At 50.0% G+C, this 26,871-nt stretch overlaps 13 protein-coding genes across 13 annotated transcripts; 7 read left to right on the top strand and 6 right to left on the bottom strand.

The window, feature by feature from the left end:
- Nucleotides 1-1,477: 1,477 nt before the first annotated feature.
- On the top strand, nt 1,478-2,506 carry yop1 (putative membrane biogenesis protein (Yop1); the record flags this gene model as incomplete). The annotated part of the gene is made up of 6 exons (XM_058472751.1): nt 1,478-1,531; nt 1,728-1,934; nt 2,010-2,018; nt 2,159-2,222; nt 2,278-2,335; nt 2,389-2,506. 6 exons carry the CDS (start codon nt 1,478-1,480, stop codon nt 2,504-2,506), a joined length of 510 nt encoding a protein of 169 aa, XP_058331754.1.
- Nucleotides 2,507-3,092: 586 nt separating this feature from the next.
- On the bottom strand, nt 3,093-4,041 carry N7468_003453 (autophagy-related protein 101; the record flags this gene model as incomplete). Its single annotated transcript, XM_058472750.1, has 3 exons — nt 3,093-3,280; nt 3,398-3,739; nt 3,882-4,041. The coding sequence occupies 3 exons, from the start codon at nt 4,039-4,041 to the stop codon at nt 3,093-3,095; spliced, it is 690 nt and encodes a 229-aa protein (XP_058331753.1).
- A 555-nt stretch (nt 4,042-4,596) lies between these two features.
- Nucleotides 4,597-4,800, bottom strand: N7468_003452 (uncharacterized protein; the record flags this gene model as incomplete). The annotated part of the gene is made up of 1 exon (XM_058472749.1): nt 4,597-4,800. The coding sequence occupies one exon, from the start codon at nt 4,798-4,800 to the stop codon at nt 4,597-4,599; it is 204 nt and encodes a 67-aa protein (XP_058331752.1).
- Nucleotides 4,801-5,878: 1,078 nt separating this feature from the next.
- On the top strand, nt 5,879-8,039 carry N7468_003451 (peroxisomal biogenesis factor 3; the record flags this gene model as incomplete). Its single annotated transcript, XM_058472748.1, has 6 exons — nt 5,879-5,999; nt 6,050-6,251; nt 6,378-6,730; nt 6,800-6,921; nt 6,972-7,189; nt 7,250-8,039. 6 exons carry the CDS (start codon nt 5,879-5,881, stop codon nt 8,037-8,039), a joined length of 1,806 nt encoding a protein of 601 aa, XP_058331751.1.
- Nucleotides 8,040-8,517: 478 nt separating this feature from the next.
- N7468_003450 (class-III pyridoxal-phosphate-dependent aminotransferase) lies at nt 8,518-9,911 on the top strand (the record flags this gene model as incomplete). Its single annotated transcript, XM_058472747.1, has 2 exons — nt 8,518-9,049; nt 9,235-9,911. The coding sequence occupies 2 exons, from the start codon at nt 8,518-8,520 to the stop codon at nt 9,909-9,911; spliced, it is 1,209 nt and encodes a 402-aa protein (XP_058331750.1).
- An 84-nt stretch (nt 9,912-9,995) lies between these two features.
- Nucleotides 9,996-12,039, bottom strand: N7468_003449 (transcriptional regulator family TF; the record flags this gene model as incomplete). Its single annotated transcript, XM_058472746.1, has 3 exons — nt 9,996-10,790; nt 10,927-11,332; nt 11,390-12,039. The coding sequence occupies 3 exons, from the start codon at nt 12,037-12,039 to the stop codon at nt 9,996-9,998; spliced, it is 1,851 nt and encodes a 616-aa protein (XP_058331749.1).
- Nucleotides 12,040-12,499: 460 nt separating this feature from the next.
- Nucleotides 12,500-14,709, bottom strand: N7468_003448 (uncharacterized protein; the record flags this gene model as incomplete). Its single annotated transcript, XM_058472745.1, has 15 exons — nt 12,500-12,690; nt 12,741-12,860; nt 12,916-12,990; nt 13,041-13,180; nt 13,233-13,320; nt 13,374-13,427; nt 13,483-13,537; nt 13,596-13,765; nt 13,821-13,858; nt 13,915-13,980; nt 14,030-14,107; nt 14,164-14,210; nt 14,261-14,288; nt 14,348-14,441; nt 14,502-14,709. 15 exons carry the CDS (start codon nt 14,707-14,709, stop codon nt 12,500-12,502), a joined length of 1,452 nt encoding a protein of 483 aa, XP_058331748.1.
- A 1,055-nt stretch (nt 14,710-15,764) lies between these two features.
- On the bottom strand, nt 15,765-16,448 carry N7468_003447 (uncharacterized protein; the record flags this gene model as incomplete). The annotated part of the gene is made up of 1 exon (XM_058472744.1): nt 15,765-16,448. The coding sequence occupies one exon, from the start codon at nt 16,446-16,448 to the stop codon at nt 15,765-15,767; it is 684 nt and encodes a 227-aa protein (XP_058331747.1).
- Nucleotides 16,449-17,697: 1,249 nt separating this feature from the next.
- On the bottom strand, nt 17,698-19,296 carry N7468_003446 (amidohydrolase; the record flags this gene model as incomplete). The annotated part of the gene is made up of 1 exon (XM_058472743.1): nt 17,698-19,296. One exon carries the CDS (start codon nt 19,294-19,296, stop codon nt 17,698-17,700), a length of 1,599 nt encoding a protein of 532 aa, XP_058331746.1.
- A 1,235-nt stretch (nt 19,297-20,531) lies between these two features.
- N7468_003445 (uncharacterized protein) lies at nt 20,532-21,236 on the top strand (the record flags this gene model as incomplete). Its single annotated transcript, XM_058472742.1, has 2 exons — nt 20,532-20,535; nt 20,599-21,236. The coding sequence occupies 2 exons, from the start codon at nt 20,532-20,534 to the stop codon at nt 21,234-21,236; spliced, it is 642 nt and encodes a 213-aa protein (XP_058331745.1).
- A 1,651-nt stretch (nt 21,237-22,887) lies between these two features.
- Nucleotides 22,888-23,403, top strand: N7468_003444 (uncharacterized protein; the record flags this gene model as incomplete). The annotated part of the gene is made up of 1 exon (XM_058472741.1): nt 22,888-23,403. One exon carries the CDS (start codon nt 22,888-22,890, stop codon nt 23,401-23,403), a length of 516 nt encoding a protein of 171 aa, XP_058331744.1.
- A 282-nt stretch (nt 23,404-23,685) lies between these two features.
- On the top strand, nt 23,686-23,934 carry N7468_003443 (uncharacterized protein; the record flags this gene model as incomplete). The annotated part of the gene is made up of 1 exon (XM_058472740.1): nt 23,686-23,934. One exon carries the CDS (start codon nt 23,686-23,688, stop codon nt 23,932-23,934), a length of 249 nt encoding a protein of 82 aa, XP_058331743.1.
- A 691-nt stretch (nt 23,935-24,625) lies between these two features.
- On the top strand, nt 24,626-26,216 carry N7468_003442 (uncharacterized protein; the record flags this gene model as incomplete). Its single annotated transcript, XM_058472739.1, has 2 exons — nt 24,626-24,674; nt 24,742-26,216. 2 exons carry the CDS (start codon nt 24,626-24,628, stop codon nt 26,214-26,216), a joined length of 1,524 nt encoding a protein of 507 aa, XP_058331742.1.
- Nucleotides 26,217-26,871: the final 655 nt, after the last annotated feature.

The raw sequence follows: 26,871 nt of genomic DNA, 5'->3' as shown, positions 1-26,871 counted from the left end.
TCGAGTAGAGATCTTGAAAGAAGCCAGGTTTCGGCTGCGTGCTGCAGTGTCGAATCCAATCGGTTTCTTACGTCGCAGACCCCTGTTTCCCAATCATATCATGCATAGCTGGCGGTGAGTCTGCTCCACAATGGGGGTTTTATGCTGACAATTCGGGGCGCTTTAAAGTTCAAGAATTTGCATTTGATACTTGAGGGTCCTGGGACGAGAATCCGGGCATTGTATCCGGAGCGGATGATATTTCAAGCTATAGGAGTGGTTTCTGTATACAACCCGAGTCGGTCGATCTACTTCTTTCAAGTTCTTGGTGAGATGAGGGCCCGGTTACCGAGTGTCCGGTACGAACCTTTACCTGATACGCTGGAAACAGGCCTGAAACATATGGAGAAGATTAGATTGTGCGAGGTATACAGGAAACATCCACTGCTGTATATTCATGACTCCAAGCAGCCATGCGAGTATCTATAACTGATCACATGATGCCCTCGCGACGTAAGACCTCGGATCGTCAGCCCCACTATAGATCTGGATACCCAAAATGAACATACTATTTGGACCGTGATATCCGAGTCCACATGTGCTTGATGAAACAGAGCTTGGTCCAGGTCTCCCCAAAATTCAACATGGCGAGCCTGATACCCGTGCCGCTCTATCATGTAGGGACCGAACTGGTTCCTCACCGCGTACCTGCGTGCCGTAAGTATGGAAGGGCAGGTGGGGACAGGGCACGGAGTACGGTGAGGAAGGTGGGTAAGGCGTTCAGTCCTGGCATTACAGATCTGTAAACAATCATTCCCCAGCTTGGATAGATGTTACTTCTTATTGATATGTCACTGTGATGTAACCCAAAACATTTACTAGTATATCATGATGCGTTTGACTCGTAATGCCTAGTAGTAGAGCCGATGCATAACTATTCTGGCTGCCTGCGGACTCTTAACGTCAGCCGAGGAACACACTGGAGCTTTACATGGTGTTCAAGTTCTAACTGACATCTTGCCCATCGACAAATTTTTCAATGGAAACTCCCTTGAGACTGCTCGGTTTCGAGAGATAACCATGAGTCGCGTGTTAGAGTAAAGATTCCGCTTGGGAGATGCCTCAAGCCTGATTGGCAGCTGCTGCTCATGGCCAAGGTACGGATGCACGGAGTATTTTCTTCTATTTTCTTCTTGGAACTATTACTTGGGAGCCATAGAGTAGGCCAAGTACAAGGTATCCAGGTTCCTAGGCCTTCCAAGTGATATTGCAAGTGAAATCAAAACAAATCTCCGTCATCCCAGCCCTTCTGGAACCTTACTACTCGATACGTCATGGGTCACGTGCCCAGCGCACGGCCTAGCCAGCGGGAGCGGAAGCGCCAGCTTGAGCGAAGTGCAGCCCACGCAACGATCTCACACTTGACACTTCCTACTTCTCAAATACATCAAATCGCATACCCCCGAGATCCATCAACAAAGCTCTTACATTCTCCGCTATGGCTTCTTTCCAAGATCGTGCCCAGCACGCCGTTGCTCAGCTCGACAAGGAGGTAGGTCTATCCCTCTTGTGCGTTTGCTGGTGCCTCGCCCAGGACCCGCGGCCCCATTTTTAGCTGCAGGACTCTGGCGATGTCCCATTGTGCGATCACTGTGTGCAAATTCACAGAGAGATCGGGATACGGCCTTTCATTGAGGCACCATGCAAGCACCGTAGATACTTGTGGATATTCGCTGACGTCTTCATAGCTCTCCAAGTACCCCGTCCTGAACAACCTGGAGCGTCAGACTTCTGTCCCCAAGGTCTACGCCGTCCTGGGTCTGGTTGGCGTCTACTTCTTTCTGGTTTTCTTCAACATTGCTGGTGAATTCCTTGTCAACCTCGCCGGCTTTCTCCTCCCCGGTTATTATTCCCTGCAGGCCCTCTTCACCTCGGGCACTGCGGATGACACCCAGGTACGAGAACTCTCTTTATGCCCTCGGGGCTGATACGGACCATTGGAAATGTCGCTAACTCAGTCTTATCTACAGTGGCTTACTGTACGTTCCTCATGACCTACTCACCTCTCGGGTCAGGTCTGCTGCTCCTAGCACACCACATGCCGACCGGGAGCGATAAGCTCCACGTGATGAACCTTCACAAGTACCTCGGACCTATGATCTAACTAACGATTTTACAGTACTGGGTTGTATTTGCTTTTATGACCGTTCTTGAGAGCGCCGTCAGTGCCGCTTACTGGTTCCGTATGTTCAAGCACACAACCCAGAGGCCTGAATCCCCATTAACATTATGATTTAGCCTTCTACTACATCTTCAAGTTCGTCCTTGTGCTCTGGATGGCTCTTCCCCAGACCAAGTATGTTATATCCATGGTGTATTCTCTAGAATCCAAGCTAACAAGTTAATTAGCGGCGCCCAAATCGTCTTCCACTCCTTCCTCCAGCCTGTTGTTGGCCGCTTCTTCTCCAGTTCTGGCACCTCCACCAACCTGCGCGCTCAGGCCGAGGCTGCCGCCAAGGACCAGTAAAGACCCCAACAATGCCTGCACGATAGATCGATATAGAGAGTCGCTCCGATAATGTTGCGCCCTGTGGCTTAGCTCTGACAGCTGCAGGTGCTCGGTTCTCCATACCAGGTCGGGGATTGCTAACGAGACGAACGCACGGCGGTCTGCGACCGTCACTGCTATGAATGAAACTGTAAGAAGGGGGGGGGCCCATAGAATGGGAGGACCGGTGAGGAGAATGTGTGTCCTCCAGGGATTGGGGGCAGGGCGGTTTCCGATGTTGGATTTACATAAGTGGAATGGAACACAATTATGTTGCACCTTGAAGAGACCACAGTAGCTTCGTTTCCTTGTACATCCATATTTTACATTGCGCAAGCCTCATAGCTGAGCCGGCGCGGTATTTACTAGCTCTTACGCCTCATTTACTCACAGAGAGCATGTTGGAAAGACCATGTATTCCTAAACGCCAGGGAAGCCATTGGAAGCCACCAGGGAAGGACCCAACAGAAAAGGGAGTACAAACAGAAATCCCCAACTCCACATGGCTCATTGTTCCTAAGACGTCACATATAAGTCCGTCAAGGCCCATTCGAAGTCGCGCAGCTTAATACAAGCCAATGCGATTCCCCCAACCATCCGCCCGCGGATTCACCACAATCTTGTAGGGAAACGGATTCGACTCGCTAGTCGTGATAGGCGGGATATGGTCTTTGTCGCGATTGACAAAGGTCAAGATCTTCAACGCAGCCTTCTGCAGCATATTATTCATCGCCTTCCGAACCTTCATGCGCTCTGTAAACCCAGTTAGTATTCTCTAACTTGCCCACTTTCGGCTTTGCCGAAATCGCAGTCACAAAGAATAAATGAAACGCGCCTTAGGACCGCGTGGAGCATTCCAATCCAACTTACCAGCCTCGGTCCGTGGCGTCGCGATCGTCACATCCAACGTCCAGATCTCCCAGCACACCTCCTCTTCTCCCTTCTGCCCCAGCCCAAAAAAGCCCATCCCCGAGCGCCGCCGCTTCTTCTCGTAGAACTCGACCGCGATGCGCCCCCGCACGCCTCCGCCGCTGCCGACCTTGCCGTCCGGCGGCGAGGAGAGGCGTTGCCGGACGAGCGCGCCCACGCGCGAGTCGATCAGCGTCTCAAGATCCGCATCATTGATGGCAGGGAGAGTAAAGTCTAGGACGTCGAAAGTGACGGGCTGGATGGAGGGGAAGTACCGGTGGAAGAAAATGAGATTGAGGACGCCTGGAGAGCGGCGGGGCTCGACAATTAGCTAATGACTCTTGCCGGAGGGGGCGGCGCTAATGAAAAGATTGAAGAGCCTGGAGGTATCCCGTCTCTGAAGCCACCGGGTGTAGGTTGTAGTCTGTAACTTCGTAGAACTCACCTTTGAGTACGTCGCGCACTGTGCTGGTGTCGGCGAAGATCTCCAGAAAATACTCTGGAGGGGTTTTGCGGGGCTCCATCCCCGCCCGCAGTGGAACGAGCCCAGCGCGGCTAACGGACGGTGTTGTGTGTCGGGGTTGGCGGAGGCCAGAGGGGGGCATGTACAGGATGCTGAGCTGTGATTCAGGTCATAGAGAGAATTTTGGCGGGGTGAGTTCGTGATGTTGAACTTGGCATCGGGCTGACCCGAATGACGCTTATCGAGCTTATCATTGGCCCTGTCGGCAGTGAGTGCTGGTTGCGTAATGGTGTTTGGGGTCCCGCTTTCGTCTGCCATGTTGTCGCTTAGTGACGGCCAGGGCCGCGGAGGCAAATTTGGACGAGTTGAGCTTGCTCTGGGGCCCATCGGTCGTGGGGTGCATTTTGCTTGTTTGTCCTTTTTTCCCCACGCACAAAGCCAATCGGGATAGGTAATAGATGGAAAGAAGCGAACTGGTTGTTATCCTATAAAACTTTAAGTATATCCTGCGAGGACTCCGGTATTCATCCTACGGATTAGATGATATTCCTAGTACAAGTGCTAGAGGTAGGACTTACTCACAGGCTCCCTAAATTTGTAGAGCGGCGTCGCCACGCAGGTCTCGAGAGTTTGGCCCCAACCAGAAGTATCCTTGCTCTTGGCAAATGCCCACTGTTGAGCCGTAAAATCTCTGTAGCTAGGTGACGCACCATATGGTAAGTCCAGCCTGTCCGGTCTTACCTGGGGCCACAGTGACCTTCTCAAATCCACAAAGAACACGGACAGACTGCTTAGGCTCTGCAGGGAAACTCAGATCCAGCCCAGCACATTCTACAGAAGCGGTATCCTCCACTGAAATGGTGAGCCTGACAACATCATCCAGGTCCGGTAACATAATCATGGCTCAGCTCGTCCTAGGAATACCTCGAGGTGAGGGCCGATACACTTGACAAGAAGAGGTCGGCGAGAAAGACTCATTTTGTCAGCCGCCTGTCCAGAGTTAGTCATTGCTGGGCGAGCGAGACAGGGAATCCTCTGGCCAAACCTCCAGAGCACGGTCTAGAGAACACAGCAATGCACTGTTAATGAGGTTTTAGCTAAGAGCCAGTTATTCTTTCCCCATGGCATGAGATAGAGCCAAAATCAAACCCTCATCCCAAGTTGAAGTCAAAATTTTTATAAAAAACGAGATAGAGTGTGATCGGAATGGATACATGCGTCGTATCTACCGAAAAGAATAGTTATCTGTGCTCTTCCAAGTTGTTGGACTTTGCTGTGTTCAAAAGGACTCCTCTATGGCATTCATTCTGACGTGAGAATTTGCTGTATGCGGTGTGAAGTCAATTTTGAACTTTGAAAGTCCCAAAAGCCTGTATTGGCTAGCCACGTTCTAGATATGCCACCAGTCAAATATACCGAGCACTGTCCCGTTCTTTGGAAGAGCAGGTGTAGATTATTGCGAGAACAAGGCACTCCAAGTTCCGAGTCGTATTGGAGACACAAATATTTTGGGCATAGTAACTGAGTGGACAGGAAAAGAAGATTCAGTTGACAATGTGCCAAGAGCATGGCGCAGAGCTGCGTCTATGGCGTCGATTCTAAAAGAAAGGAATAACACTTCTCTGCCCTCGAGCTCATGGGGCAATGTACGGGGACGTAACACAGCATCTACTGACCTCATGGGGTTAGTAACTGTAATTCTCGTAACAATAATTTCTGCCGTCCGCGGGCGGTAGCAGCTTTCCGGCTAATAACTAAAAGGCATGATAAATGGCAAATTCCTATCAGGCTCACCGCTTTCTGTATCCGTCGGTGTAACACATAGGGTAATCCAATCCGGGGAAACGCTGGAGTCATAGCAGATGCCACCACCATGTTTCATAGAGCTTTGTTTGATCTCTCCAGAGTAATCAAAATAATAAAAATGAAAATTCAAATTAGAGAGTTAATAAAGCGAAATCCCATAATACTTTCAAGCAATGACAGAGGACAACGCCCATAGAGTGGTCATAACCATCACGGGTCTGTTCACAGAGGCGCCTAGCCGAGGCTGGGGCGATCTCTGGCGGCGGCGATCAGCGGCCGAGGAGGACCTCCCACGTCAACTGCCCAACCTCCGCATAACAAAGAATGCTCTCGCAATCGTGAAGCCATCAACAACTCTCTATCAAGTGAATCTAAGAAAATCTTCGACATGATCGGTGCCGCAAGGCGCTGGCTCAAACGCAATCGCAAGGGTCTCGCGATCGGGGCCGGGGTGCTAGGAGCTGGTTATCTTGCTGGCCAATATGTGCTTTCCAAGATCTCTGAGGCGCGAGAGCGCATGAGCAGTGATAGAATTGCCCGGGAAAAGTGAGTTATGCTCAACCTATCATCTAATGCTTCCCTTAGTTGCTGGTGTTCGCAAGCACACGACCTTGGTGATAGGCGCAGTCCCTCCCCGATGCGTTGATCCGAGTGGCTGACCATTCCAAACAGCCTCCGACGGCGATTCGAACAAAACCAGACCGATTGTACCTATACCGTTATTGCTCTACTACCAACCGCCACCGAGAATATCGTCGAAGCACTCCCTGTCGAGGACTTGACGAAGGAATTACAGAAGAAAAGGGCGGAGAGGCTAGCGCGGATCAATGCGGGCGAGCCAGCCGGCTCGGACATGAGCTCGGTGTCCCCAAGCTTACCTGAAGATGACCGGAAGAGCTTTGCGAGCTTCCAAAGCGAAGGATACGTGCATGCAAGTCAGGCGCAGCTGGGGCAGTCCACCGAGGACGGCCAAGCTCGGCCCAAGCGGAACAAGACACAGCTGTGGAATGAAGTCAAGATCACTTGTAAGTTCCGGAAACTGACTGCTCGAAAAATCCAAATAGCGGTAGGAAACTATTGCTGATGCTTGATAGCTATCACAAGGGCGTTTACCATGATTTACACCCTTGCCCTGCTCAACATCTTCACCCGCATTCAGCTTAATCTCCTCGGCCGTCGAAACTACCTCTCCAGTGTCATCTCCCTCGCCAAACCTGTTTCCCAATCTACCATCAGCTGGAAGACCACGATGATGATATCACTCAGACCCTAGGCGATGATTTTAATACCAATCGTCGATATTTGGCATTCAGCTGGTGGTTGCTGCACCGTGGATGGAAGGAGGTTATGGGACGAGTTCAACCTGCCGTGGAAGAATTCTTTGGACCGCTCAATCCTCGCGAGGATATCAGCCTGGACAAGCTATCAGAACTGACCCTCGAAATTCGGAAGAAGGTTGAAGGGAGCACAGAGGCCGAGCGACGGTAAGGACCCTACGATCCCCCAATCTGACATGGGTATGTCTAACAGGGATTTCCCGCTAGATCCACGAAATGGCTGTCCTGCCTCCTCCCTTCCACCGAAGAGGAAGACTTTGTCCTGCGCGAATCGGGCGTTGAAGGTGTGACTGATCCCTCATCGGCAGAGACCGCATCGAAACTTCGCCACCTTCTCGACGAAACTGCTGATCTGATTGATTCGCCGTCTTTCTCTTTCGTCTTGACTCTTCTACTGAACGAGGGGTTCTCGACTCTAGTGGACGTGAAATGCGCTAACGAAGCTTTCAAGCCGGCTGCGGAGCCAGAAGTAGCGCCGCAGTCTTTCGACTCTGTGCAAACCGTCATCCCCCCTGGCTCCGGCGGACGCAAGACCAAGCTTGCAAATCTCCTAGCTGTTCTTGCCCGCCAGGCCCATGTGATTGGCCATGGGCCCGTTGGTCCAAACGAATATTTGACCGTGATGGACCGTGATGTCCGAGAGCTGGAGGCATTTTCTGCCGTGATTTATAGCTCCAACTTTGATCTTGAATTACTCGGTGCCACTGACAAGCCCGAAAATACTGAGGCTCCACGTGCGACAGACGCGGACTCTGATACTTCGTCTGCGCCCGTGATGCTTGACAAAGAGGTAGACGTTGAAGCCAGCGTTGATCTGGCACAGACTACACCCAGCATAATTGAGCATGGAGAAGGCACTCCTGGTATGACGTTAATAGAGCCAGAGCAGCAACCACAGCAGGAAGAGACCGCTGCTGACTCGGCTTTTGAGCGTGCGTGGGGCAAGGCAGTAGACGATGGCAAGCCATCCGAGGTGGAAGGACATGCGTCTCCTTGAGCTTCAGCCTGTTGACTTTGTCAGAAATTTCTTGCAAATACCCTTATTTTTGCATCATGATCTGGTCAGGGGCTGGTTGCCATTTCGTGTTAGACTAGACTTACCTAGGTAGTCGTGCTGATGATTATATGTCCATATATCAACAATCTTCCTACGTGATGTCTTTTAGGTGCCCAAAACCTCTCTGCCCGAACTTCCATTCTCTACTTGATTTGTAAACAAAACAAACAACAACATTTTACTACGCTCAATAAGGCTGGAGTTCTTAGATTCTATGTCTACGAGTAAATAAGTAAATGCCCGCGGGGTTTCCAGCCCGTGGGCCGCGGAAAACTGGTTGATCTCCGCGCATCCAAGATATCAAATGGAGCCACATGCGGGGGTGTTGCAGTTGCTCTGGGATATAAGGGAGAGACTCTCTGATTTCCCCCATGTTCTAGGTTATCTGGTATATCCAAATACCCGTCAAGTAATCAACATGGCTCCAGGAGCAACCATAATCAACCCCAGCCCCGATACTGCTACCTCCAACCCCGACGATAAGCCCCATCTATATCAAAACTTGAACGAAAAATCTCTACAAGAAAAGACATCGAAATACCTCCTCAAATACGGCACCCAATTCAACAAAGATGTCATCACGGGCAGCAAAGGCCTGTACGTATACACAGCCTCTGGCCACAAAATCCTAGACTGGACCTCCGGCCAAATGTCCTGCCTGCTAGGCCACGGCCACCCCGAGATTGTCAAAGTGATCTCCGATCATGCAGCCTCCCTCGACCATCTCTTCTCGGGGATGGTGTCGCCCCCGGTGATCAGTCTGGGCGAGCGACTCTGTACCCTCCTCCCGCCTGGCTTGGACAAGGCGTTCTTCCTATCGACTGGCGGCGAGAGCAACGAGGCCGCGATTAAAATGGCGAAGGTGTATACCGGGAGATTCGAGATCGTAGGCCTCGGCGCGAGCTGGCACGGCGTCACTGCGCAGGCGCTCGGAGCGCAGTACCACTTTGGTCGGAAGGGCCAGGGACCGCTGATGCCGGGGATGTTGATGCTGCCGCCTCCGAATAGCTATCGGTCTGTGTTCCGGCGGGTGGATGGCTCGTATGACTGGGAGGCGGAGATGGAGTATGGATGGCGGATGGTGGATATGCAGTCGTGCGGCTCGCTGGCTGCTTGTATTGTCGAGTGTATCCAGTCTTCGGGGGGATGCATGTGCTGCCCCCGGGGTATCTGGCTGCGCTGAAGAAGCAGTGCGAGAAACGGGGCATGCTTCTTATTGTTGACGAGGCTCAGACGGGGGTGGGGCGCTGTGGAGATCTCATGGCGATTAATCATGAGAACGTCGTGCCGGATATTCTGACGCTGAGCAAGACTTTGGGGAACGGGTTGCCCTTGAGCGCCGTGGTGACGAGCGCGGAAATCGACTCCGTGTGTGCAGAGCGCGATTTCTGCTTCTATACTACCCATGTGAACGATCCGTTGCCTGCGGCTGTGGGAGACAAGGTTCTTGAGATTGTGGTCCGGGATAACTTGGTCGAACACTCTCGTGCGATGGGCCGCGTTCTTCATGATGGGCTGAACAAGTTGAAGGAGAAGTATGGCTGTATAGGCGACGTGCGAGGACGCGGCCTCATGGCAGGCGTCGAAATCGTCCAGGATCGTGCGACGAAGACTCCCGCACTGGAGCTGGGCAGGGCGATTGGTGATCGTGCCTATGAACTGGGTCTATGGGCGAATCTCAGCAGTCACCCCAGCTTTGGAGGAGTGTTTAGAATTGCACCTCCTATCACTATCACCGAGGATCAGTTGCGGCATGGTCTGGAAATCTTGGGTAAGGCCTTTGAAACTACAACGGGGACAATTCCACTCTAGGAACCCTCGGAACCAAATCATAGATAGATAATGGTATTCACGAGTATTTTTCTTGATCAGGTACATTTCGAGGTACCCTGTATATTACATGCTTTGCAACGTATCCCATATGCTGGGAAACATCGTGTCAATGAATGCCATGTCCGGCATGAATGGTTGTCGAGTCTCGATGTTGGCATCATTAAACGCATGATCCACTGGTACCGAAGTCAACAGCTTGTTGACAACCTCAGAATGCTGCGCAAGGCATAAATCTGCTAGATCCCAGCCAACCCTTCGTTGATGTTGCGATAGCGAGTTGAGGAAATCGCGTGCCATCAGAAGAGACGGACTTTGGGCAAGCCCGGTTGAGCTCTGGTCGGTTTCCAGTGCGCAGCGAATTAAGAATGTGACGGTTGTGACAAATGTGAAAGACGCAATAGGAAGCCAGAAATCTGCTAATTGCCAGTCCTCGAGCTCTTGCACGAGGACAACAATATCTTCTGCACTTCTTCGCGCAGCAATCAGGTAGTTTGCCAGGTCCTCTGGATCATGATCTGGCCGTTGCCTCTCTCGATCGAGCTCAAAGCGCCGTAAGAGGAGCTTGATTACCAGGTAGGCTAAGCGCAGGTTGGATGCCCCTGGTATTTCGAGACATGTGCCGCGGATAATGATCTTGCGGACATTTCCCGTGAGGCTTTCAATCCATCGATTGAGTTCTAGGTCCAAGTTCTTCGTGGGGCCCTCCGAATTAATGTTGTACACGTATTCAAGACAGTGATCAAGCACAGTCGTCAGGTTCACCAGTGCGATGAAGACCTCTAACGCTCTGGTTGGGCTTCCCTCATTGCTAGCTTGTAGTAGCTCTATTGTTGGGAGTGGAACATCAGATTGTGCGCGCTTGATATGTGGCGGTGTCCCATAGGCAAGACTCGACCTATGAGCGAGCTGCTTTTAATCATTTTGCCCATGGGAGTATTACTTCAGAAGAATAGAGAACTTACCAGCGATCAATTATGAGCATACACCACCACACTTTCATCCTTTGCTGCTTTTCAGATAGCGGGATATCCCATGGAAGCGGGTTACGATTCAAGCCCAGAGCGTAGCAGAGTGCCATTGCTGATCCCAAGATGATCCCATTGCCAATCATCGAGGTGGTCGGTCGACCCCCAAGATTGAGAAGGATCGCAGTTATTGTAGATATGCCAGGCGACAGGTGTAGCTCCGAGAAAATCGTTTCTCCAGCAATATTCCAAATGAATCGGTCGTCAGGGCGGCGCGCCTGTGACAGCTCATCATGGCATCTCCAGAAAGCCACCATATGCCCGTACAGATTGGCCAGGAGAGCCGGTGAAATGCGGTCTTTTGCATTAGCATACTGCGACCGAAAATTGGCTTCATCAAGAAGAGGGAAGCAATTGTTTATCTTCTGGAAATAACTGCACAATACAACTCATCAGATCTTTGCCCGTCAGTTCAGTGTGGGGCCTACTCACAGGTCGACCATGTGAGATGACCAGGGCTCAATTAGTTTCTCAACAATCTGGAGCTTATGCAACGCCGGATTGGAGTTGAGCATTATCCCCACTGGTCGCTTCTGCACTTTCGTAAAGACTATGGGCGATGAGCACCCTGGCTGTATCGGTTGTATAGACCGAATTCCGCGGCTCCCAGAGAATCCGGAGAGGTAGTCTGCCAGGACATGACTATCATCCACGACGGCCGGGCCGACTATGTGGGGATTGTCGTCCTCTGCTTCCAAAGAAAGAGGCGTTTCTTGTGCACCTGGTGGCGGGCCCCACTCCGAACGAGCAGGCTGATGCATATTCCTGACGGTTGGGCTTGAAAAAGGATGATTCCGGGAGGATGCATTCCGCAAGACCCCAATGTCAGGTGCTAATGCAGTTTCAGTGCCCGGAACAGGTGTTTCTGAAGCGCTAGCGTTTCCTTCATAATTCCGTCTTCTCGGAGTTCGAGGAGCCGTTTTTCGACGCTTCTCTGCCGGGAACGAGCATTCAGTCCCATGGGCTCGACACATAAGACATGCCGTGGTGGTTGGCTCGAGTTTACAGCGAGATTTGCGTCGCCTGCAAGGCAGACACGCGGGCTTCACATGGGACTTGTAGGGCCGTTCTTCGCTCTGCATCTTCGAGCCGGTATGGTCGCGTTGAAATGTGTAAAATCGCCGCGGGGTTATAGCATTGGCGCGGAGAACAGCCGGCGCTATCAGACACGCTGATTGGCTCATCACTCTCCAGTCTTATTAGCTCGAGAGCGGGTTTCAGCAAAAGTCTTTTGGATATTCGAAATGATTGTACGAGATACATGATACATTCTTTTGAATGATATTATACTGTCAAAGATCTCAGAAGCGGAAGCCAGTCCATTTGCCTGGAAATCCAGACTATCTTGCTCAATGAGCGAGATAGGACTTGCCATCAGAGTCGGTTGAGACTTACGGTGATTGATGTGAACCCTATTGCCCAAACGATATCGATGCAGGACATAGTGTTTAAGTGAGTAACTGGTACTAAGACTTGTTCGAGGCCCGCGCTGTTCCCAGTAGAGATTTGTTCTAAGCTATCTCTCATAACCAAAGACTATAATCAGTTCGCCTTGACCTGCTCTCCGACAACTGTAACTTGACCATCGTGTGATAGGGGAGCCGTATGGCCGTCTCCTACAACAGAAACGTGCTCCTCATCCTTCCCATGGCTCTGCTGCACGGAATGCTGGTCGACTGGCTCGTGACTCTGGACCACTAGCCAAGTCGGGAAGACCGCAAGACCTTCTCTCTCTTAGTACAAAAGAAGAAAATAAGCGAGGAAAACGGACTTCCTGACTTACCGAGGAGTATTGTGTTCACAGCAAGGGGAACTCGTCCTCCATACCAGTCCCGAGTGTTGAGACCGAAGGACACGGCCTGAGCAAAGCTCTCTTGGCCTCGCAGGATCCCCGATAACCGCGCTGAAACCTGTTAGACACAATAATCAATTAAAACCTTTGAGCTCCTATTACTCACATAGTTCGGAAATGTTATCGGTCGTCGTCGAAAGTAAATAGTACAGCCAGTTCTGAAGCGCTTGTTGCGAAAATTCTGCGAAAAAGATTAGCGAGGGCGTCGATGAACATATGGTTCATACTCACGCCATAGAAGAACTACAAACATGCCTTCCGTAAAGCCCTTGTCCGCCCAGTCCAGAGCGGGTGGGTTTGCCGTGTATTTCTCTTGGATGACCCAGCCGTATACCCAGGCAATAATATGGACTACGATCACATAGTAGAAGCTTCTGTGAGTCAGCATGGCTAAGCAAATCATATTCAAATAGAGTATCTTACCTGTAAGTGATTCGACTCTTCACTGGTAGACCTTTGTAGTCCAGGAAACAGCTGATAGACCACGAGGAGAACAAAGCGAAAAGGTAGCCTGGAAATGGTATGAGCTTTGCCTATTCGTCGATTTCGTTTGCGAATACATACTAATTAGACCAATCAGAGCGCGAGCCCGGACTCCGAAGTAGTATGTCTCAAAATCTGTCGACGGCTATTAGTCCGGCAGTCGTGATGGCACCGAAAGAGGTAGACCTACTTCCAGAATACTGGTTGAAGTATGCAGCCCAGAATACCGGGAGCAAAAGTAAGATCTTGAAAAAAGCACGGTCAGTGCTGAGATGGTCAACCTTCATCTTTGATTATACATACATTCTTGCGGGCGCAGACTCGCCAGAGCTCACGAAATTCATCGCGCCACGACTCTTGCCGGATCACCTTGACTTGCGTTCCGTCGTTTCGCTGAACCTTTTCAGGGGCAGTAAGAAAGACAGCCAGAGGCGCTGCAAGACATTGCAAGGCAACGAAAATAAGGTAGGTTTCTAATATCTCAATCAGCAACAAACTCACGAGTGTATGCTGGAGATTATGACTTACCTGACCCGATCTTTCCCTTCGCGGCAGAAACCGAGGAACTGCACTGTAGTTAGTATCTGATAGTAGGTGCCCTTCTGAGCAATTTTCAACATACTGATTCAGGCCAAGGACAATAGCACTTCCCAGAAGTGGACCTCCTGTACGGAACCAGAGCCAGATACTATCTGAGGTGAGCGAATAGGAGAGCAAAAAGGGCTCGAGACACTCACTTCAGGTACGCTCCGCGCTTGCCTGGCTCAGGGTAGCCAAGGGCCACTGCGCCCTCTGAGGCCCAAAACAAGCCAGCTCTACTCTGAGAATCAGCGACTTTGTGCCCGTTCACAAATTGAAATCCGTCACTCACGATAGACCACAGGCAACTGCTCCGACCAGCACGAACCAAACATTACCCTATCGCAGATATTAGTACGAACTCAGATTTTGGGCGTGAGGGTCCTCACATAGCGGTTATTGGTATATAAAGCAGCCCTTAAGAGAGTTCAGTGACCATTCTTGTACGTGCGCGTTTGGAGAAGAAGCAGACTCACGAGTAGATCGGGTAGCCAACAGCTCCCAGCAACAGCGTCCAGTTCAAACCAATGCGATTCGCAATGGGGCCACCCAATACGCAGAGAAAACCCACTGTTAAAAGAGTTTCTTTTGTTAGTCACCATCGCGGACTCGAATCTTTTGAGCACATACTCAATCCGAAGACGAGCGCATTAGCGGCGTTGATGAGAAATGGCGATTCTGCTCCCCCAGCACCGAGGGACGACATGGCATTCCATAGTCCAGGGGCTAGGAAGCCGACACCTCCAATGATGGTCGCATTAAAAAGTGTACTCCGATACCAGACACGCTTCTCCGGCGGGAAGACCGAGGACGCGGCCAAGACGGTCGCGTCTGCCATGGTGTTCTAAGCGATCTCGAAGTCTTCTCGGTATAAACCCAAACACTCCTTTATATTTAAACCTAGGAAAAGCATGTATGAATACTCTTGTGGCGTGCCGATGCATCTTTTATAAACTTTTATGGTTTGTTCATATGCCTCATGCGGGAGCAAAATGGCGTGCTATGAAACACCAGCAAGTTGCAGTGCTAGCGTATGCTACCTTTGATCAAGGCTCCACCGATAGCGGATCAAACCGATTTTTCTTACGTCTTTCTTAGTTATTGGTGCTGCATCCTGTCATATCTTCGCCAGTGGCATCTTTGAGTCTTGCCATCGGCGCCATTCGCCGCACGCATATTACCGGCACCGAACTTGAAGGTGCTGACCGTGTGGAGCCTCTCGCCCGCAAACCGAGAGTCAAAGTTTAGACCCGTAGGGAAATTTTCCCTGAAATTTTACATTTATGAAACTTGGCAACTAAAGGGCTCGGCCCCGCCCTATGAACGCTGGCTGCAGTCTATGTTCGAGTACCCTAGTGTAATATCGACCCAAGCTTTTAGCAAGGACTTGCTTGAGCCACCTTTTCTGTACTGGTTACCTTTGTCAACATACCTATTATGTGCTGATCTGAACGAATTAAACGTCCAAACTGCTGCATCTCACAGACAAAGTTGCGCAACTACGTTTATGCGTTCTTCAAGAGAGCTGATTGGGGGATATTGGGTATTAGCTGGACTTCAAGTTAGCTCTGGCTTCAGCTAAATATGAATAGCCTGTGGACACTACAAGTCGCTTATTGTCACGTCTCCTAGAAGCTACCGGTATATTGTTGCGAAACTTGAATCCATGGATTTGAGTCACTGATTACAAAATATGCACAAAATTCATTATCCACCAACCCATCCGTCAAAACACAAGATCAAGTGAATTTCACGATATATATCGAGAAAAATATCAGAAAAAATCACAAGGAGATCATGATAATAATGTTTATATACTAGTTCATGCAACTTTCCCGAGCTCGTGTCGCGGCCAAGTGCCTTTCCCCAACTAAGATGCTTTTAGAGTCCGTTTCAAAGGGCGATTGCGATACCAAGAATTCCAGCAACCCCAGCAAGACCAATGGCAGCTCTACCAGAAGCATGCGTAGATGCGGCAGAAGAACTCTGTGTCGTAGCAGTAGATGACGCAGTTACAGATTGAGAGGGAGAGTCAGTCATTGTCATCTTAGAGTTACTGGATGAGGGACCGAATGAAGCACCGGAGCTAGAAGCACCGGAGCTAGAAACACCTGGGCTAGAAAAACCAGAGATAGAGGAACGAGAGATAGAAGCATCAGAGGTAGAAACACCGGAGCTAGAAGCGCCGCTGATGGAAGCATCAGTGGTAACCGCAGTGTTCATCTGAGTAGCCGTCGCCGAGGACAGAAGGCTCGAGAAATAAGAACCAGCGAAGGAGCCTCCAGAAACGGTCAGGCTGGAGATTTCAGCCTGGACTTCAGATGTGAAGAAACCGCTCATGTCGGTGGGCAGTGAGCTTTCCCAGTCAGGATAGCTGCCGGACTGCATTGCACTGACGGCAGAAGAGAAGAAGGCCCGATCAGTAGCAAAGGCATCGGCCCACGTGGTGGGGATAGCTGTTTGGAGGATCTGTTCAATGCTGGTGGGGATGAGGTTCGAAAGATCTGGGATTTGGGGAGCGGGGGAGGCAATCCCAATAGCTGCAAATAAGGTACTCGCAACCCATCTGTACTGCATGATGTCGGAGTTGGCAGGATGGTCGAGAACTTGAATGAGATTAGTCCGCAACGTCAGTAGATTCTAGGCTCGGTTGAAGTTCCGGGTCTCCAGAGCAAAGCCGGGGGAATGACCTAATATACGTGCATAATGCGCTTGTCTGGTTTCTTCGACTGTTCCAATTGGATTCCCAAAAACTGAGCCGCTCATATGAGGCCCTTCATTGGTTTCTGTTGCTTGAGGTTCTTCTGTTGGGGTACTGCTGCTGAACATGCGATTCGGTCTCATTAGGCGCTAATAATACCCGCCTCCTGGTATGTAGTTAGTTAGGTCCAAATCTTACAGATGGTTAGAAATGTGAGAGGTTTTCCCTATTCGTGTCCCAGGTAGGGCCTTCGTTTGGTTCCAGGACTCAGACAATAACTATGCTCAGGTCAGTCTTTCCCGATCGAGCAATGGGGTCGTGCAACAGTATCTCCGGCATATCAGAGAGCCAACCTTTCAACGCAATACCATCTCAAAGAGGCTCTCGATTTGCCTCTCAAAGCAACAAGACACATATCTACTGCAACTTCCTAGGGAAAAGTTAATCATAACATCCGGAAGAAAAAGCCGGACCCCTGGCTACCTTTCTTGCCACTCGCTGTTTGCCTCCCAATGACTAGGATAGCATGTGTGGACGGAGTCACCTTTATCATGACGCGCGGATTGCACGTTTGGCCTTCTATCACACTATAATTGGGTTTATGATGTCCCATTATGTTCGTGACATCATCCCCTGTCCGCTCAAGTATCGAAAGATCACGGCTGCCAAATCAATTGGGGGATATTGTAGCATTGCGCACGAGAAAAAATCTCGAACGGGAAAGCCATACATCTACTCAACAGGGAAATATTATTTGTGGATACCGCGGCTATCCGTACGAGGTCTTGCAAGTCCGAAATGTCGAGTCTGACCTCCCGGGCCTTTTGCTCGTCATGACGCGTGGCCCGCCTTAAGAAGCTCACTATTTAAACACTCGATGTATATCCTCGTTATGCTACATCAATATCTCAAAGTACGACGGCCTGATCCATGCTCATGAACATGGGAGCTACTCGCTTGGAAGCATATAATGCTGGGGGAGCAAAGGGGTTTCATAGGTTCTTCAAAAGGATGATATTTGAGGATGTTTATTCAAGGTGTGCATTATTCTTGTCGAACGCGAGGTGTGAGATTCTTTTGAGACCATGACCTAGAGTCCTTAAGACGGTGATTTCATAACTCATGTCATGAAGCATGACGCGAAGTTGAATCAAATACTCTTTCTCCCTTATACCAAGTCTCACAAACCTTTGCTTCAAGTAATTTATCTGGCGACCACTGCATATCGACTACAATGAAGTCTGCACTCAGACCCGCTTCAAGACTGCCAGTCCAAGAATCAGCAAATCGAGCGTATGCGGCTCCCGTCGTGGCAGCAGTAGCTGCCTGCGCCAAGCTAATACCAAAGTGCTCGTTGACGGTATCCGTGGTGTCTGGTTCCAGGGCAGAGCGCCTGGTAGTCGCGTTATACAGGTTAGGGAACGGGAAATGGCGTGCAGTTGGAGCATCTGTTCCAATGGCAAGAGGAGCGCCCCCGTCAAGAAAGTCCTTGTAAGCAAAAGCTCGCTTGCATCGGTCATGTCCAACTAGACCCGGCCAAGCCTTGAAAAGTTTCGGGTCAGAATGCACCGGCTGCACCGAAGCCGTGATGCCTAGCTTTCCAAGCCGCCTGGCATCCTCTGAGGTGGTCATTTCCAGATGCTCAATTCTATGTCGCGCACCAGGGGTACCAACTTGTGACAACACATCAATTGCTTGACGAATAGCTCTATCTCCAATTGCGTGGATTGCACACTGCAGTTTGGCCTTATCCGCCCGCTCCACGGCATCTTTCAGCATAGCCTCTGGCCAAATAGGCTCCACGAGATCCGATTTGCCGGTATATGGTTGGAGCAGAGCAGCAGTGCAGCCGTCTACCACGCCGTCGCATATGAATTTGCAACCCACCACAGTGAAATCGGGGGTGTTATGCTTGTCTCGGAGTTCAGCTGCACGATCTACATATCGGAAGTGAGCCTCTTTGTCATTTTCGAAAGGAATCAGCCAGTGAGCAGCGATATGGAAGGGGATGTGCTTCTTCCGTCGATACTCATTCAAGAGCTCCCACGAGCTATCATCCATAGCCATATCGACAATGCCGGTATATCCAGCGGCGCTGTAAGCTGCAATCGCTGAGTCCAGGTGGCTTAGTCGATCTTCCTTGGAGTACAGACTCTCGACAAAAGGCCATGCATGATTCATCAGCGCAGACTCGTCGAGAAGACCGGTTGCTCTCCCATTCTCATCACGATGAATGGTGCCACCGGGGTAGTCAGGTGCATCGTGGACTTTCATTTCTTCCAGAGCGGCGGAATTGCACCACATGGAGTGGAGATCGAAAGCGTCGATGTAAATTGGCCTGGAATCGAGGTCGTCGATCATACCAGCAAGGGCCACGCCATGCGTAGACGACTGAATCCATCCTTGACATAGGATTCGGGGCAGTGCAGGGTTTGATTTGGCGAACGCTTGGATTGCTTCGCGAATCTGGTCAAGAGAGGTGCATGCGATAAGGTTCAATTTTTGAATCGATGCGCCGTAGTGTAAGACGTGCACGTGCGCATCGATGAAGCCGGGGATCACAACCCGGTCTTGCAAGTCCACGAGATTCGCGTCTCTGGGTATGTCTGCTTTATCGAGGGAGCCCACGTAAGAAATGTGGCCATCTTTGATGATCATAGCCTCGGCAAATTCGCCATGTTGGTTCGGTGCAAAGATCCGGCCATTCCGAAAGACAGATGTCATAGTGAGGTGGACGGAATCCGGAGGGCGAACAAATATAGAGGACTGAAATTGTATGATTTTTCGGAACACGACTTCGACTTATGAAGCGGCGAATTCAGGGTCGATCTGGACAAGGCCCGCGTGTACCTTCCTTTTTGCGAAAATAGCGGACCGAGCAGAATGAACCCGAATGATAACCTATGATAACCGTCAACATAGTACAGTGAGTAGACAATGTCTGATAAGCTCACAGACCTCCTAATCACAATGAATCCCTAGCGGGCAGCTTACCGCCGTCCGCTAATGACAAGCCTTCTGATCAACTCGGCCAGTCGTTCTAATTGGTTGGTGGTCAGACGGGTGACACTTACGATTAAGCCCTGTCAACTCGGTTAGCTATCACTGCCAACTCGATTAAGTATTTGTCGAACGCCGTGGCTACTCAAGTATTCCACTATTCCATTTTAGGCTACCATATGGTTCTTATCATCAGCGACAATGGAGGTGCAGCCTACCCAGAGCCTACACTCTACATGCGGCCACGCGATACCAAGGACAAACTTGCGCCACAGCAGCCGATCGGTCCCCGCCCCCATATCCCCTCCCCCAATGTCTGTACCCACGATGAGTGGCCATCATTGGTCATTGAGACAAGGATTTTCCGAGTCAAACGCTCAACTCAGAATACATACTGGTGGTTTACAAATTTTGACAACCCAGTACACTTAATGATATTTCTCTGCATCCAAAGATCTCCTGAGCGAAGAGTTATTATAAAGCTTCACAGCTCCACAGTCTGAGATCCACCCGCGGCCTACAGAAGCCCAGGCGTGAAACCCAGCGCACTCTGCTCTCCAATCTCCCGCCATCTAAGAAGGCCCTCCAATAATGCTACGCAAATTATCTCAGCCAGGGGAATCGTCATCACTGTCGAGGTGTTCAAAATTCTCCTTTGGTCCTCGATTCCGAACGCGTCATGCGTCGCCAGCCAGCACCAAACATGAGGGAATAAGATATTAAATTTTCTGCGGCTGGCCTTAGTGCCTGCTGCGAACACTCTTTCTCGAACACCGAGCTTAAATATCACCATTCTCGTTTCAGCGAGCTATTGAAACATAGCTCGCAGCCTTTTACCATAATACCAACCGTCCTAGCAGATCATGGAATTTGCGAAATGAAACCGCCGGGCTTTATGGAAAGACCACCAAAACGGACACTGCTGCAGAACACCGTCAATTCAGTTCACGGAAAACAAGATGGGTGCGCAGGCCTAGCTGCAGATATATGAAATACTGTTTCGCGGCCGCTTCTGCCTGACTGCAGTGATCAACCTCAAGAGCCAGGCACCTGACACCAAGCTCTTGAAAGAGCTCAATCCTACGCTAAAAGATCTAATCGACGAACTCAAGGGAGTGAGGGCTGTAACACCCACAGGAGACCATAGGGCGCAGTTCCCCACCCTGGCCAGGAACCTCGACCTCGCGGCTGATATCCGGATGGATATCTTGGCCGTGGATGGACATTACGATGACGCCCTCGCGGCGTGGAGGGATATACAGGAGAAGCTCCGCACATTACAGATAGGGCCAACTGCCACAGATACACTTGCGGTCATCGCTAAGCCAGGATATGACAATCTAGTCATGTTGGCGAACCTGAAAGCGAAATATGGAAACCCTACGGATATAGAACAAGTCTTGTATGAACCCAAGTACTTCAATATGGCTAGGGGCAGCCGAGACCAAGAGGCTGAGACCCTTGGCGACGAGTGCTATCCCGGCGAGCCGGATAGCTCGTTTAAGGGCTTAGCTCCCCCAAACAGGGTTACCAGGGCCCGCGGTTACCAGGGCCCGCCGAAGGCAAGATTGAGAGGTTTCTTTCTTCCTGTGTTTTCCTCTCGTTTCTCTTCCTTTTCATCTCCCAAGACGCATCGGGACGATGCTTTTTCGCCTGGGCCATGATGTTAGCCCTCGAGAGGCCACATGACCCCCCTTTTAAGATAGCCTCTAGGATAGTATCATAACAGCTTCGGCTACAGATATAGCAAATAATCCTGATACGCAAAATAGATCTCATCTGCATATATTTTATCACATGATAATCCTGTGGTATGGATTACCGGTCTCCAATGGGATGTAAATCATGTGACGTATTTCGCGGGGCCGATGTAGTTATTGGGTCACGATGATCTCATTCTCCTCGAACTAGTTAAGCTACGCCGGCCATATTCAGTTCATGAGTTCATTCAATATTGTTAATTTAGATACTGACTTGCTATAAAGTCATACTAGCTCCATATGAACACACATTTCCTTGAAAGCCAGACACTAGCCTCAAGCACCAAGTTATTCCTCGGGATGACGGGGCTCAACCTGGGTGCCGCGATCGACAGAATTACGGAAAGATCCGCGCCCTATATCTTGGCTGTTAGATAAATACAACATTGAAAGCCAGTTGGGTTCTGTCATACTCTCTGATTCATCGCGATCCCGGACAGTGACATGCTCGGTCATGTTGTGGAGATCTTCTAGGGCATGTTGCTGAGCCAGTTCAGCACACCTTGTCTGGGGAGATCTTTTCGAGGTTAGAACCATGTGCTTCGTAAATGACTCTCTGGTGTCTTCCAACATACGGCGCAATATTTCTATCAATGATCATGTCTAGGTCATGCAAATTGCGAGACTGCTCGGTTGTTCGACAACCCTGATGAGAAGAGTTGGGATCCAGTGGGTTCGCATCGATAGAAGAAGAGACCATTGTGACGGTCGAGGTACTCTGATCAAGATTTGGGAATAGAAATTGGATGGATCGAAGATTGAAAGAAGGCGAGGCTCCGTTCTTTAATTGCACATTGCAAAGTGCGGGGAAAGAACTTCCGTGGAACAGGGTGCTGCGGTGGCGAGGTTATGATACCAACACTTGTTGCCAGCTTTTCTCCCCGCCATACCTATTGAGTGGCGTTAATTAGTGAAGTCAAGATGGCGATGTGAGATGAAGCGCGCTTCTAGGGCTACCTTGACATATAACCTTGTAAACGGCTTTTGTCTAGACCCCTTTTCCCAGTCATTTTTCATGACCTCGCATTTTCAACGGTGTTGACACGGCGATTCCTATGCTGGGGGAAAGTTAGGGAATATTGCCATTTGATGCCATATATCTGTCAACGGACATACCATACTTCCTTTCTAACTAATTAGTTCCCTAAAGCTTGTCTTCTCAACTTCATCAACACGACATGTGTGCTTGACCAGAAAGCTGTTTGAACTCCCGGGGGCCGCCCCAGACTGGGCACCTCAGTCATCCTCTAAAGCGATCCATGTAGCAAGCAGTTCGTCCATAAAAGGACCAAGTCATCAAGTGGGTAGGAATACGAACCGGCATGAGGGATCAACAAGCTAAGCCCCATTCAAGGTGGGGTCGCAGAATACTATTTGTTGCCTGCTCCACTCACGGTGTCTTCCGGGCCCTTCTCAAATCAGCCCATGTGAGCCTTGGCCCTGAGAATATATGCACTCAATTGGAATGTTCTTTGTGGCTCTTATTCTTCAAATCAGAGACCCCAGGGCTAACCTCATTGAACAGCCATCGATAGTTGAGAACATTCTTGCCAAAATGACATCTGGCTTTCCAATGAGCAGATGGCTCATGGTACTCATCTATCTGACTTACTACCCTTTCATGGGCGTCAGTTATATGGTATCGGGTCCGTCCATGCTTTATAAAAAGCACAAAGCAAAAAAGGCCATTAGACCTTTACCACGCGGTCGCAAACGTGCGTTGACCCTTCCACTTCCCAAGTCGTCCTCGCATTGGCACTGGAAGGGTGTTTGTATGCGCCAGAGGTCATTTGACCAACTGCAATCTCCATTCTTCCGACTACCTCCAAACTTGCGACAACTTATATATCGGCAAATAATTGTGCCTTCTGACGGCGCCGATCTTCATGTAGGCATCACAAGCTACCGACTGTGCGGCATCCCTTGTAGTGAGCCTGATTCCCCACGGGGGTGGCAGCATAACTGCTGGGAGCCTACCGACCGGGGAGGCCGCTCGGTCGACCAAGGTGATCCTTCTGATTCTTCTTCCAGAGGGTTCTTTGGGCTTTTGCAATCTTGTAGGAGAATGTAAGTTGTTTCAAATCACCGTGTCACTGCTTTTACTCTCTGACAGCCGTTTAGGTATTCCGAATCCATCCATCTGCTCTACAGAGGAAGCACTCTCAGTATCAGATCAACACAGACAATAGTCGCCATGGAAAAAGTGATATTGCCACACCGTTTGAAATCGATCTCCTCTCTGCACCTCGATACAGAGGCAATCAGTCCAATGTTCCACACCAAATATGGAAGTACGAGATGGCCCGTACTCAACTTGTGGTACTGGAGGGGGGCATGTGACATTCTCTCCAAAATGGAGGGCCTTGAAGACCTCAAAATCTCTTTGACCAGAGACAAGCTCTGGCTGTCCTTTGATCCTGATATCGGCGGCTTGGCTTGGCTCTTACGGCCGCTAATGGTCGTACAACAGGTTTCTCACTTCGACGTGGTCATTTACTGGCCGAGGTCAATTGATTTGGAAAAGCTTGAACACGAATTAGGTGGCAGCCTCCCATTTCGTCTGGAGATCGTGGTGACCAATATGCCTAATTGCCACATATAGATGAGCTAGTAGGCCACAAAATGATGTTTTACAACATGCTCCACTGAGACAGGTCTCTTGATAGATCCCCTTGTGAGCTATTCCATTTGAATGTAGCATAGGACGGGGTGCGGCCTCACCAATACAACCTTGCAAACTAACTATATGTCAAGTAATTGTGTAATGAATCCTGTTGACGACCGAAGTAGGCAGGCCTTGGCAGATCATGTGATCCTTCTCGAGCGATAGGCGAATCAGACCTCGAGACTGAATGCGGCTCCATCGGCACTAGTCCCAAAGAGGTCATTGTCTGGAGAGACTGGGTCCCGGTGGGACTTACCTGCAAATTCAGCGTCTATGTGGCCATTCTCATGATGGTGCAAGAAAAGTGGAAAGTCTCTCGGATCGAGCATCCGAGATGGTACTATTTAAATTTCAGTTCCTCGATCTTTGCTGGATCATCCCTCATACCGGTTTGGTGATCAACTATAGTCTTTAGCGTGCGATCTTGCTGGACTCCGGAATCGGCAGTGATTAGTCAAAGAAGTGAGATCATCCTAGTTAACTCTGACTTGGTGTCGAAGCAGAGGCCAAAAAACAGAGAGGGGAGCTCGATACGCAGAAGATATAGCGGAGGGACTCGGTGTGGGTATTTAGTCTTGAATATTCGATACTGCCAGAGCAGTTCGAGTTCAAGGTTTGCGTGGCGAATATGATGTTCACCCGAGGTGATATATCGCACGATATCGATGAGGTACACAGTATGAGCCACTTGAAGAACTACAGGTCATGACGAAACTCCACAAACGGTACTAACGGAATTTGCAGACCACGCCAATCCCACCACTGATATTGAAATCGTTGACTGGGATGGGCCCCGAGACCCGGGTAACCCATACAACTGGTCCCTCCTTCAAAAATGGACCATGACAATATTGGCCTCATTCACCACCTTTATCACCATGATGAACGGTACAATCATTACCGTTGCGCACGAAGCCATCAACGAAGAATTTGGCATCTCGGATGCCTCGTTTCCTAATTCATACTGGCCCGTCGCATCCTGGGCTCTCGGTGGCGCATGCTTCGTTATTCTTATCCTCCCACTGATGGAAGACTTCGGCGTGAGATACGTTTTCTTATTTACTTGGCTCGCTTTCATATGCTTCGTCATTCCTCAAGCCGTAGCCCAAAGCTTTGCGACCTTGGTGGTGACAAGGTTTTTTGCTGGAGGCTGCGTCTCTATCCTAGCCAATACATCTGCTACTGTGACGGGAAATATCTGGGACTCAGAAAAAGCACGCAATATCCCAGTTAGCCTGTACATCATAGGCTATGTCGCTGGAAGCAGTATTGGTCCCGTGATTGGAGCACCGATATTTCAGTTCCTGTCCTGGCGATGGATTGGATACCTCCAGCTTATCTGGCTTGGTGCCCTGTTCCCCGTCTACTTCTTCTTGTTCAAGGAGTGCCGGGGGATCGCCATCTTGGGAAAACGGGCGAAGAAGTTGCGCGAACAAGGCAGACTGGCCTATACCCAGCACGAGCTTGACAGTGAAGGAAGTTCGATGTGGAGGATCATTGTTCGTAGCTCAACACGACCAGTTATCATGTTCTTTACCGAGTCTGTTGTGTTTGTCTCTGTCATGTGGTCTTCTTTTACTATCGGCACACTATACCTCTTCACTCAGTCAGTCGAGCAAGTCTTTGCCGGTCTCTACGGCTGGAGTGCAGCACAATGTGGCTATGTCCAGGGCGCGATCGTGATCGGTGAGATCATTGGCTGGGCTGCTAGCTTGTTCTCTGCAAAGCTGTATTTCAGCTCCGCTTCGCGCAACAAAGAAGTGCCCGGTACTCCCATCCCCGAAGCACGACTATACCTCGCCATTGTGGGCGGCATCTTCGGCCTGTCTGGTGGCATGTTCATTTACGCATGGACCTCATACCCTGATCTCCCATGGATCGCCCCTGCAATTGGGCTGGGAGTGGTAGGTGCAGGCAGTGTGATCGTTGTCACTGGGATCTCCGACTACATTGTAGATTCATATGCGAAATACTCGGGCAGCGCAATAGGAATCGCTGCCTGCGGTGAGAATATTTTCTCTGCCTTCGTGCCTCTGGCTGCTATGGCTATGTACTCGAACCTTGGGTTCCAATGGGCGAGCACCCTCCTGGCATTCATTTCCTTAGCACTGTCCTTTGCTCCTACTCTATTTATTGTATATGGGAAGGAGATCCGAGCCCGGAGCCCGTTTATGCGCGAAGCGATGGTGGAGAGAAAGAATAGTTTTGACACGGTTTAATATCCTCTATGGTCAAAATGCACATATATACCCTCAGCAGGTCTCTTACAGCGCAAAGAATTGAACGATTTACGACCATGAATCTGTCCCAGCCAATTGACAAAGCCCGAGATGGAGAAACAGACCTGACGTGTTCAATCTGTTGAGCTTTCCCTCGAAGAGGTACAGTTCAGGACCACCTGCAGCATGGTCCACAATCTTCCCTCGCCACAAAAGTGAGACATTGTGGAACAAAAGCATTGTCCAAATAGATCAGCCAGGGCAATGCTGAAGAAATGAGCACAGACACTTGGAATTCAGATCCCGGATCGCGTTATCTGGTGGTCCGCTGAATGATACCCAGTGGAAGATTTGCACAGATAGGCTCTTGCAGGCGCAAGAATGAGGTGATATTAACCATTAGTCCATTGAACCCATCAGGGAGGGAGTAAATACGGAGTGCAAAACCTGTGCCATTTTCTGAAGACTGATGTGCACAGAGCATTCGCCACCCTCGATGTAGAATAATTAGTCACATCCATAGAAACTTAATACAAGAAGTCCGAAGTAGTCCGAGAGAACGGCAGATTGCAAAATAGAACGCAACTTGAGTTTGATCATCTCCTTCTTAATCTTTCTGAAGTTCCTGTGAGTAATCGTCTTCTTCCAGTTTCCA

The sequence above is a fragment of the Penicillium chermesinum genome (genome assembly GCF_028974085.1).
Source record: "Penicillium chermesinum strain IBT 19713 chromosome Unknown utg000003l:1.0-5111272.0:1.0-5115320.0, whole genome shotgun sequence".
Taxonomy (NCBI): domain Eukaryota; kingdom Fungi; phylum Ascomycota; class Eurotiomycetes; order Eurotiales; family Aspergillaceae; genus Penicillium; species Penicillium chermesinum.
The sequence above is the reverse complement of the archived record's forward strand: the minus strand, read 5'-3'. Positions and strand labels throughout refer to the sequence as shown.